This window comes from Sinohyriopsis cumingii, chromosome 3, assembly GCF_028554795.1.
Source record: "Sinohyriopsis cumingii isolate HCF-2022 chromosome 3, ASM2855479v2, whole genome shotgun sequence".
Lineage (NCBI taxonomy): Eukaryota > Metazoa > Mollusca > Bivalvia > Unionida > Unionidae > Sinohyriopsis > Sinohyriopsis cumingii.
The window spans coordinates 115,901,289-115,914,163 of record NC_142963.1 but is presented as its reverse complement, the minus strand read 5'-3'; the positions used below and the strand labels follow the sequence as shown (position 1 = coordinate 115,914,163).

Below are 12,875 nucleotides of genomic sequence, written 5' to 3'. Positions count from 1 at the left end.
CCCAAATCTGTGCCGATACTAATGGACGATATGTGGATATGATGTCTTCTGTTCAATAAATGTGCAATTTTTCTGCATTCAGATCTTTCCGGAACACACCTGCGTACACTTTAGGTACTTATTTGTATTTGGTAACAGTCATATCTGGAGCGAAATTAAAAATGTACACATGACAGAGGGTTAGAGGGTTGTGCTACTCCACGTCGATTTACAAGTCGCCAAAGATAGAATTTGCTCCAGAAATAAAATATAAATGTCCCAAAAGAACCCCTCAGCCGATATAGCTCCACAGCCGCGAGAAATACCGGTAAGTCTATAAAATGTACATTGCAGGTTTTAGTTAATAGGCCACATCAGCCCTAAACCGCCAGTAAATATCACCACGGGTGAGGAGCTGATTTATTGGCCAAGGAATAGATGGCTACATTGATTACCGGTGCGCAGACGGGTTTCTCGTTAGTGTTCTGTAACTTTGTGCAGTGCTTTAGAGACATACAAATGTCAAGTGACACTAGCAGAGTGTAGCATGGGTATCAGGACGACCTGACCTTTTGCACTGAATACCCTCTTGACTGTTCGACTACGCGAGCGCCCCATGGTCTCTGCTCGGTTTCTCATATCCAAACTTTATCATTTGCTCTTGAATCGGGGTGTCTGGTCACTCATTTCATATTTCGCGACTAGCTCTTTAGCGATTTCAATTCGTGTCTGACTTAGTCAACAAATGCGGAATACATATTGCACAAACCCTTTTGAGCTTCAACTGATACTCTATTATATTATGACCGCTCCGGTGGCCTAGTGGTTATAGCGTCCTCCTCGGATGCGGGAGGCCGTGGGTTCGATCCCCTGTCGAGTCATATCAAAGACTTATAAAAATGATACTATCAGATGCCTCGCTTGGAGATCAGCATTAAGATGTTAGTGTTAGGACTGGTCGGCCTGGTGTCAGGATAATGTGACTGCGTGGGACATCATGATACATGTCTGCGGCATAATGCCCCAGTGCTAGACATCACTATAAACTGGCCAGTAGCTTCTCGAGGGTCGGTGGTTCTTTCTGGGAATTTCCCGGGTTCTTCCTCCACCATTAATACTGGCCGCCATGTATAGCCTATCGTGTGCTGAAAAATGGCGTTAAACCCAACAACAACAACACTAAAAACTGTTACACTGTAGACATCGTAGCGATATGACTGAAAAATTGTTAAAGATACGTTAAAAAAAATTTAAATCACACACACACACACACACACACACACACACACACACACACACTTTATTATAATTGATGATGAACTATGCACGTGATAATAAAATAGCTTCCACTGTCTATGCTTCCACCTTCCAATTTTCTCACGGTGATTCACCTGCATCCTACCTCTAACCCTGTGTTAGAGATGAGTTATGAGTAAATCTGCCTTCCTCTTTCGAAAACAGTGTGAGGATAATGACTGGTCAATATTCAGATCTTATTAAGATGACCATAATATCAAAGCGTTGCCGCATTCACAATATTTTGTCATATATTACATCCAGCTGTAAGCAAAAAAGGACAAGAGCTCTTAAAAACTTTATGGAGCACAAACATTTTTCAATATGATAATCCCTGGTGATGATCATAATGGACATTGAGTATCACGCTGATACATAAAAATGAAAGTCAAGTTGTGCTCATATGATTACGTCTTACACTGCATTCAGCTGGGGGTCCCGAGTGGTCTAAAGCGCTCACCGTTACGGATCACTGCCATCTCACCTCTGTCTGCGTGGGTTCGAGTCTCGGATTCGGCCAATGTGGTTATGTGGGAAAGCTTGACAATAGCTTCTCGTGGGTCGGTGGTCCTTTCCGTTGTTTTCCTGGGTTCTTCCTCCGCCATTTATACTTTCTGTCATGTATAGTCTATCTTGTGCTGAAAAATGGCATTAAAACCCTACAACAACAACAACAGCATTCAGCTGAACACAAAAAGGGCAATAACTCTAACAAACGTTTGCGAGAGCACGGTGATTTGTAGATATAATATTAACTTAAGACGATCAAGGCATTACAGAGTTTCAGAACGATCCACTAAAAATACAATTAAAAACAATGATAAAGGGTGATTTATATTTTTCTTAAAAACTTTTAAATTTTTTCTACTCTACACAGGAGATATGGAACCTAGCGACTCATGTAAAAAAATAAAAAAGAATAACATACATCCTAACGAGTAAGAACAATTCGATTCACTCAGGTGTTCAAAGAAAACAATTATGCAAGAAGAGGAAAGACACATACAGTAAATTAAACAATTAGAGCTAAAATATTACTGATGAAAGTTTAGTTACAGCAGAGAAACGAATAACAACTAAAGCTTCATTGTGGAAAAATGTAAGAAAATTTAAAAGAATTAATTATATTGCAAGAAACAGTTTGCATGTAGAACAGTTTCTGTGTAAAGTCTTCTCTTATATTTCGGTATAGGTTATACCTTGTATAAAATTGAAAGTGTGTAGCTGTTCAGTACTTCGTCGTGCTATGATGACAAGCGATTTTTGGTTGGCAGATAAACATTTTACATTATAGCTATACAAACTACATTACTTTAAATTGTTTTAACATAAAAATAATTAAATAACACAGGCTCACGAAACAGTTATCACAGGAACAAAGAATGTGTGCTGGAATGACATTGCATCTAATAATACCGTTACAATTGTAATAAAAACTACAAACTTTCGTTAATTTTGAACACTTTCACAGATTAGAAAAGGACTAGAACATTCAAAGAACTTGAAAAAATGCAATGGCATTGGTACCTAGGAACACGTAATATAAAATACTGAAGGCTTTTATTATAGCCTCTCGATTAAGTAAAAATAAAATACAGAGCTGAGTTTAATGTATCCTCTTCTGGCTCTTCACACCAAATGGCACGAGATGACGGTAAGTCAGAGCTCGAAATAACATTATATGAGTTAATCTAAAAAGGAAGAAACAAAGCACAAGACAAAGCAACAGGTGGCGGACCAGTCGACACTCGAAATGTAGGTCGTACGCTACCCACAGCATACGAGCGAATATTCAACAAACAATTTAGATTTTAAAAAAGAAAAAAGAACAAGAAGGGAAATATTTTTAACAGAATTTAAACTTTCAGTGTATTGTTCTACTGATGAACTCGACTATATCGACGCCTTTATAACTCGTTCAACATTTTCAAACAGGTAAGCTTATAGATGACATTGAGATAACAGCATCACACAATCCAGATTAAAACCAGAAGCGCAGCGTCGAGTCATCATCTGGATTTTTGTATGCTGACAACAAGACGTAATCTTGAAATCAATATCGGATTACCATGATAACGATGTTTTTTTTATATATACCTATCGATTTTCAGATAAATTAATAAAATCCCCAACATGTTTCTGCAAAGAAAGAAATTGCTTAACATTTCAATCTTTCTAATACGAACATGACGCTACAATGACAAACGAGATTTGACTAGCATCCTCAAGTCATCAACCCAATTTAATAATTTTGAACAGCATGAATATTAGTTTAATGTCTGAAGCGCGTGTACTAATGGTCACTCATTGTCATTACTGTCACTGTTAATAATACGAGTTCCTCGACGTATTGGGTAAGTAAACACACACACACACACACACACACACACATATATATATATATATATATATATATATATATATATATATATATATATATATATATATATATATATATATATGTATGTATATATAAAAGATACGACCTGCTGAATAACAAGGAAAGTTTATATCCGAAGTCCAGCTGATAGCGTTTTAAATGTTTTTGGTGGGACATTGTGAGAGGCTCCATTAGGTACGTGACATAAAAATAACAGCATTATTTTTACAGTTATTTACAGCGGAATTGAAGAAATTGTTGGAACTCGATGATACAGATTTGTTAAGGAGAATATCCGCTCTTTCCATTTAAATGCAAAGTGAGGCTACGGCATGGTTTTTCACGCTTGCTCATTTGTAACCAGGAAACAATGAAGAATAGTCGCTCCAGACTTCTTTGAGAGTACGGTAAAACGGAATCGGAAAACGAAAGTATTGTTTTCCTAATTTTGGAATTTGACGGTGAAATTCTTGCTCATTCTTGGGCAGAGGATTGATAGTTATATAGTAAAGAATAATATTGTCGAAATGGAAAACGTATCGTTTAATACAATTATATTGTCAAAAGGAAAGATTAACAAGAGACACTGTAAAAAAAAAATGACCCCCCTAAAAAAAAAAACCCAAAAAACCACCACTCCTACACACAAGATTATGACACTGTTTGAATAATGATTAACTTCTACGGTTTCATGGCTTTATCTTTTTATCTTTCATCATGGACTATGTTAGAATACGACCTATTTGTTTTGGAGCTCGTTGTACATTACTATTGCATATTGTTTAAACTCTTACAATGTGCTGTACAAGTAATACCGTAATACTGTTATCGGACTTTCCTGATTTTACTCTAGAATGATTTTTGTATTATCTTTTTCCAACATTAAAAAAAATCATTCTTGAAAATTCAAACATTTAATTGTATTCATTGATTTTATGTTTGACAGCTGTGTGGAAGCGAGTGGCGAACAGCTGAGCTACGGAGCTGTAACAGAAAAGAAAAGAAAGAACAGCCAAATTATCACAAAGGTGGCTAGGTGGTTATCTCATTATATGAACTACTTTCTATTATATATATATATATATATATATATATATATATATATATATATATATATATATATATATATTCTCGGGGCCCCGAGTGGCCGAGTGGTCTAAAGCGCTCACCGTTACGGATCACTGCCATCTCACCTCTGTCTGCCTGAGTTCGAGTCTCAGCCTCGGCTAACGTTGGTACGTGAGAAAGCCTGCCAGTAGCTTATCGTGGGTCGGTGGTTCTTCCCGGGGTTTTCCAGGGTTCTTCCTCCACCAATTATACTGGCCGCCATGTATAGCCTATCTTGTGCTGAAAAATGGCGTTAAACCCTACAACAACAACAACAACAACATATATATTCTCTCTCCAGGTTATGCAAGGGGAGTTACTCTGATATCACAGTAATACCGAAAAAAATATTTGTACTGTGGCATGTATCTGTCTATGTTGCACAAAGTGTAAATCAGCTAGAAGAATGGACGCTATTTCCATGGCCTTCATTCTATCACCTGTGCCCTCCAACAACAGAGACTTATCTGATAGAATTAAAGCAATGAATCTGTAACCACCTGTGACGATGGAGTGGTGACGTGATTATCGATCAGACGGGGCTCACCAAAATGAGTATGAAAGTACATGTCGACCATGTTACTCGTTCCAATGTCAACAGATATCGGAACACGCTATACAAACCCGTTATGTAGGAAATAAGACATTGCACTAAACAAAAATAACATGTGCTATGTCTTACTTTGTAAGACTAGGTGATATTCATGTGTGAATTGTTAAGTTATTGTACTCTTCAGCAAACCGAACATTTTCTCGAAATTAAATGGTAATGCGGAACTAGCATCTTACGGACATCCAGTGTATATAACGTAAGCACACGATAGGTGGCGCTATACAGACAAATACTGAAAATATGGGAATCCCACTATACCATAGAACCATTGAGACTGTTTTATTATATGACAGACAGGGGCCTTTTATCGGGGTAATATGAGGTAATTTGGTCACTCGGTATGACGTTTTGTTTTCTTCTTTCTTTTCCTTCAGGTTATTGCTGTTTTTAACACCAAGCTCGCGTCGAGCACCTCCTGTACAGTAGGTGTTTACTCTCGATATTGACTTAAGTCGTACCGAATAAGAGATAACACAGATTACTGATTATTACTGATGTAGATCTTATATGCTGTAGGACTTATCAAATATACGTATGAGAGAGAGAGAGAGAGAGAGATAATGATGATAACGTTGTAGATGGGGCCTGGAAAAAAGATGTTCGCTTCATGCAGGACAGCATGCATGTGAATTATAATCTTGTATGTCGCTCATGAATATTTGATGATACAATGCCATGATCTTTGCAAGACTAGGAAGTATATATATATATATATATATATATATATATATATATATATATATATATATAATTAACACGTGAAAACGTCAGTAAAATAAAGATCTACCAATATTTCGGGTTTAGTAACACCGAAATACACTGAAAAACCGAAATACACTTCGAAATACACATCTATTTACATGTTCTCAGTGTATATATCGGTGTAAATACAGGAAATTATGATTTGTTTTTGTTTAGTAATAATAAAGAACAAAATAAAATATGATTTGAACGATTTTGATACAAATTATTGACTTGACTCCTTGTTATAGCACTAGTCAATTAGTCGTTCTTGATTGGTATAATAAACGGCCGATCGTTCCGTTCGGGAACGGATGTGTTATGATAGAGACTGATCGTTTCGGAACTGAGGTAATCTCCAGAACGGACGGTGTAAGTCGGTTTAATTCATATTATTCAAAAGTTAAAGTAAATATATAATATAATGTCTGCGAATACTTTTGATTATTTTCACTTTCATTCTGTGTATATATTACTACGATTACTTGTTTATCTTATCTGCCGAATCAAGTACGACCGAGTGACGCCATTATATGAATAAAATAGGAAAAAAGTAAATAATTCATATCAAAATCACATAAATCATATTTTTCTTTATATTAGTATTCAAACAAAAACATCGTAATTCGTGTGTGTACACCGATATATACACAGAGAGCATGTAAATACATGTGTGTTTCGGTTTTTCAGTGTATTTCGGTGTTTAATAACAGTAACCGCAATTTGTATTCATATCTACATAAACGTGTCAACGCATTGTAATCGTTGACTCTTGTGGTTGATATAACAAATCGTTTTGATTTCACACATATCTCGTCATGGCGATGGCAGCTTATCGTTTCTGAAGAAGAGCGTATAGATTTGCTTTAGACCTGTGCTTACCGTCTGTTCTCGCTTATACAGCGAGTCCAACTGCAAACTAAACAGACCCAAATCTGCCAGCGCATAATGCGCCGGCAGATCTGAGTCTGTGTATTTTGTTAGGAGTAATCAGTAGAGCATAGAATTGATCTGCAGGCGCGTTATGCTACGGCAGAACAGTATCTTTGTTTTTTGCAGACTGACTCCTCTTAAAAGCGAATATAAAGGGTGTATTGAAGAAATCGAAACCAAAATGCTGAAACGCTGCATGACACGTAATTTTCATAACTCTACAGATGGTTGAAGTCTATCCCTACTATTTGTCGCACTTTAATTGGTCCTTTCACAAACTGCCAGTAACATTAAATTACAAATAAATGAGTTTCATGCAGATTTATTCTCACGGAATTTTAAGGTTTCTGGTATCCTTCAGTATGCTCGGAGATTTCCAAATGTGCAACGTCAAGCACATTGCAGCAAACTATTTGAAGCACAGGAGTTTAACGTTTTCTCAATAAAATACGACGAAATCTGTGACAACACGAAATCACATTATATGTACTATACATGTATATTTGTATATTTATGGTACAGATAAGGTGATTTCTTGTTGTCACATATATTCGTATTTTATTGAAGAAACGTCAAACTCCTGTGTATATGAACGTAAATAAAGACATGTTATCACCTAACAACCTTTGATACGACTATTTAATTATTTTTCATTTTGTTGTGTTTATTTTTATACTTTTTTTTGGGGGGGGGGGGCTGCGATTGTTTAAAAAAAATCACCAGCCCCGCCAATGCTGCTTCAAAATAATTACTCCTGCTCTGATTTGTAGGGGAAAATAAACATAAAAACGGTTCAACTCCCCCCAGATACCGCCCCGAAACATATTCGGTACTGTACTAATCTGCCTCAATATCAGTAGAGCGTTCATGGTTATCGCTAAAGGTTTCTGAAATACATGTTCGCTATTATATGGAATTCAAAGAGACGAATTTCAGCAAGATATACAAAAAACAAAACAAAAAAATTAAAAAAAGGTAACAGACAAACACAACTTTGTTTATTTCAGCACTGAATTGTTTATGCATCCCGTTTCAAAATATGCTTCATCTCCTAAAAAGTAAGAAGCGCACGATGTAGCCAGAGACGGCGTTAGGAGTACGCGGGGCCTAGGGACGACCATGACCGCGCGGGGCCTGAGTATCGGTATCAGCAGACTGAACTATATTGCTCTGGTATCTATAGGCTATCCGGGTACCTGGACAGGAATGACCATAGACTAGAGATTGACGGGACGTCGCCCACCCAGCCCGACGGCTCCCGCGCAACCATGCGAAAATTTGAAAAACTGAGATCCAAGTTATCGGACAGCTGCTGCCTGCTAGTGGCGTTCAGAAAATGGCTGCATCTGTCTGCATCTGTGCTGCCACCTGTTAATTGCGTTACGAAGTTGACTAAGTTGACTTCGCAACTTTGCGTGCATTACGTACGGCCTGTATCAGCGTTTCCAATTTACTGGAGAATATAGCTTGACAAACTCATAAGGATGACCTTAGACCTGAAGCGCGTGGCCCCCTCAAGAGCGGAGCCTGGGGTGGTCGCCCCACTTGCCACCCCCAAACGCCGTTCATGGATGTAGCCACTCAGACATCAATAGTACTATCGGCAGTACAACATGGTCAGTGATGTCAGAAAATTTAAAAAAAAGTGTCAAAGAACAGTTTGTTGATCTACTATGCACGAGAACGTGTTGGACTCGCACAGACACTGACACATATATGTACACGATGCTTCCAACAACGGTGTACTTATAATCCACACTAGTCACAATTAGCTGTTGGACAGACAAAGGGTAATAATACTATTACAAAGTAATTCTCTTAGAAGTATTGTTAGGTGGAGCGTAAACAAGTAGGCAAGATGGAACCATTGTGGGGGGCCCATGGGGTAAAGCCCCTGCATTTTATGTGCTTCTAGACATAATTTTAACCATTTAAGTATAAAGAAACCTAACTCTAGGAAACATGCCAATTATTCTGCACCCGTGTTTAGGTAGGTGTGTTTGCGGGGAGCTATAAGATCCGCCATTGATATCACTATTTAATCGTTTTTGGTGACAAACAGTTTTGTATTATTTCCGTTAGGTGTCTTTCTAATAAGTAGTAATAACACAGAGTCTACATTTGTTCTTGCAGCTTGAAAAATGGCTGCACATTTCAACTCCCAATTCTTGGCTAAAGTACGAGTTGACCTCGAGAGGGACGAAGGAGTTAAGTACGAAATCTATAACGATCACCTTGGCCACCCGACTTTTGGCATAGGTCATCTTATCACCAAGTGTGACCCAGAAAACGGCAAGCCAGTAGGCACTCCTGTCAGCAAGGAGAGAGTCGAGGAAGTTTTTGGGAAGGACATCCAAACAACTTTAGCGGGATGCTCCAGGCTTTTCAAAGATTTCTCTGCACTTCCAGAAGAGGCTATGCTCGTCATCGTTAATATGATGTTTAACCTCGGAGAGACCAATTTTGCAATGTTTATAAAATTTAGAAAGGCTGTGGATGTACAAGACTGGTCCAAAGCCGCAGACGAGATGGAAAGCAGCATGTGGTACAAACAAGTCACCGCAAGGGCTAAGAGACTTGTTGAAAGAATACGAAAATTGGTCAGATAAACTCAGTTCTGCACATGCATATGTATTGTTCTCAATTTACTGAATTTACAGTATAAAAAAAAGAAAGTAGCATATGAAGCTTTGGCTTAGAATTCTACCTTTTCGTTTATTTCTAGACCATTAAGTTATTCTCTACTTTTTCTGTCATGACTGGTGGCAGGCAACAATTTGGTGGAAACATTATTCGTGCTGGAATATCCACTTTTTATTTACTCTGATTATCGGGCCGATAGCTACTAATTAATTTATTTCAACAAACATTTGTATCCAGATGGTAATTACAGTCTCTCTTCTATTAAATCCTTTAGAACACTTTCTTAGCATTAATAACTGTAACAACAGAACACCTGTGTATTCGGCGTTGTTGACAATGATTTGAAATGCAGATGCATGAGTGGAAAGCAGTATCACTCCAAGGCAAAAGCAACGCATCATAACAGTATAACAAAGCCGGTTACAAAGGAGTTACTGATCGTAGCGCCTAAAATTACCTCCCTTAGCTTCAATGCGCATGCCTACAAAAATTTTCCAGTTCCAGATAGTTAACTGTTCTACACTTGGTTAGCGAAATATAAAGTCAACAAAGGAAGGTATCTTAGCTGTACTACAGATCATTATGGTTATACCAATGAATCGGTTATATATGTCAAACATCTTTTATTCATACTAGGAGAATAATTATAGACATTAAATCAGATAATTAGATTCAGTGTCCATACTTACATGATATCAGATAATTAAATAATATTTACTTTCCATACTTAAAGGATATCAAATAATTAAATTAAATACACTGTCTATACCAGATAATATAAATTCATTATCCATAATTTCAGATAAATTTGTAGGAACATTTTACATTGCTCTCCAATTTTAAAAATTTATTGCACATTTTTGGTTATATAACTTTAACGAAAACAATCTCAACAATTTGCATTTTTCATACGTTGATGTATCCTTCTTTCTCAGTTATTTTCGCAAGGTTAATAGTTCGTTTATAATACAAGTTAAGAAAGTTATAACACAAGTTCGATAAGAGAATTATAACATGAATTCGATATGTCAGCTGATTTGTAATGCTGAATATTTTTAAACCAGAAACGTTTGTTTTCTATATTTAAAAAAATGGAACACAATATTTTAATGTATTCAAAAGAACTTAACAAAGCAATAATTACATTAGCTATCATAACGATAAAGGAGTGTAATTAATGCAGACAGAATATTTACTCATATTTGGGTGTAAATATCGTACAATATTCAAATTAAATAACATGCCCAATGACGTGTTTTTTTCTTCAGTTTCGTTTTCGTTTTGACTTTTGAAACATCAAATATTGGACGGTACATGCAATAACTTTCAGCATAATTTTTCTTTGATTATGCTGACGCGTAATAACTCTCAAATTTGCTGGGGTCTTTAGACAACATTTCTGATTGCCACCAGCAAATTCATCTAGAACAGCCTTCTTAAAATCAGTTTATTTCTGTTTAATTTTCCTTGCATCAAATATGTAAGTTTTAAAGATCCAATTATTTCACAGATTCCGTCATATTACTTTGATTCGCCTTTTAAATGAATATTGATCCACGTGACCGGATGTACAATTGAAAACAGTATGATTTAAAAAAGAGACTGCTTGTAAGAACATACTCTACAAGTCAATAATAAATGGATACTCACAAATATTCATATTTGTTGTCTTTATGTATCAGTCACTCTTTCTAACTTAGCATCATTCTATACTTGTTTTTAACCAGAGGTATGTTTATGTAGTATACGTATGCGAACACACATTCATTCGAGGTTATACATACCCATGCACCAGATGAAAGACAGACATACATACAGACAGACAGGTGAGAGCCACAAATGTCCTATACATGCATAGTGTGTCTAACATCATATTTCTCCAAATTGTATACTCTAAAATTTTCAACCGTTCAAGGAAATAAAATTAAAATAATCAAGGAGACTCGTAAGTGCGTCTGTCTGTTCAAGCGTGTTTGACATTTGTGCATTTTGAAATAATAAAAAAAAAACATTAATAGAAAAGCAACAGCCTAAATCAATAATAAAAAACCTTAAGAAGTTATATATTTTCTTCTTCTCATTGTCCTTCAACCTCTATGCTATAATTGAAGCTGTACAAAATAAATATATTTTCATTATTCTTCAAGCGAGATAAATTGCAAGAACTTTTTACGCAGCGATATACTTTCGCACAGTCAAATAATAGAAACTAGAGCTTAAGGTATTAATGGAAAGATAATGAAGTTCTGAAATGGGCAGATAATATTTATTTGAAAGCTGGGAGCAGCGAAAGTTAGTGAAAAAATAAAAGATGTAAAAATAATTGATCAACTATTGATAGAATTTCTTTTTAAGATAGTGAGATATTGATCCTGCTTGCAGAATGTGAGCGGTCTGTCACATTTTCTTGATCTACGTCTGCCATCTTAATTGACTGAACTATCCGGAAGTGAGTTGCACCGATATGCCCTCTGGTGTTTTCAAAGGGAGATACTAACCGTGAAACCCTCTATATCACCAGGATCTGACTAATGCTTGGGGCATGGAAAGGGTGATATTTCGTGGGCCTGGTAGGCAGCAACCTAACTGCATAACAATAGGGAATAGGTGATATTTTGTTGGGCTAGGCCAGGAGTTTCCAATCGATCTGTATGGTAGTTTCAGGTTAGTCATATACTTGACAATAATGAGTGACAAACTTTATCCAGGAAAGCATGCTCAATTACTGCCCTTGGGTAGGTCCAGGGTAGATAACTAATACATTTTCTCAATAAATATAGTTGCAGTAAGATCGAAAAAGTCAACAGAAGAGTGGCAGATCATACAATACCCCCAATTAACCATTGCTGTTACAGATACATTTAAGCTTTTAACTTCTTTCCACATTAAACAGTATGCTGCCTTTATTTTTGTGCTGCCTGTCTATGTTTGATAAAAAAGGACTACTAGGACCATGACTACTAGAACCTTGACTACTAGAACCTTGACTACTAGGACCATGACTACTAGAACCCTGACATATTCTATGGAAATCAAAACAACTTCTGGTGCATTAACCTTGTGCTTTTCTTTATCTCAAAATCAATAAGCAACTTCCCAGTGGAAACCAAGCTCACAATTTTGGACCCTGACATTTAACATGTTGATACAAATCATTTGGATTCGACCTGTACATGAAAGCTG

General features: G+C 36.6%; 1 protein-coding gene across 4 annotated transcripts; it reads left to right on the top strand.

Moving 5' to 3' along the window:
- Positions 1 to 5,259: 5,259 nt before the first annotated feature.
- Positions 5,260 to 11,347, top strand: LOC149803650 (putative T4-type lysozyme 2). 4 transcript variants are annotated; one of them, XM_089953395.1, is made up of 2 exons: positions 5,260 to 5,713; positions 9,183 to 11,347. In XM_089953395.1, exon 2 carries the CDS (start codon positions 9,191 to 9,193, stop codon positions 9,656 to 9,658), a length of 468 nt encoding a protein of 155 aa, XP_089809521.1. In that variant the 5' UTR covers positions 5,260 to 5,713; positions 9,183 to 9,190; the 3' UTR covers positions 9,659 to 11,347. The 4 variants fall into 4 exon arrangements, with proteins under 4 accessions (XP_089809521.1, XP_089809519.1, XP_089809522.1 ...); XM_089953393.1 differs by having other exon boundaries at positions 5,555 to 5,697; XM_089953396.1 differs by lacking the exon at positions 5,260 to 5,713 and adding an exon at positions 6,415 to 6,488.
- Positions 11,348 to 12,875: the final 1,528 nt, after the last annotated feature.

Bases quoted from the DNA above. Each gene is read 5' to 3' on its own strand.
- LOC149803650 (XM_089953395.1), top strand. From the start codon at position 9,191: ATGGCTGCACATTTCAACTCCCAATTCTTGGCTAAAGTACGAGTTGAC.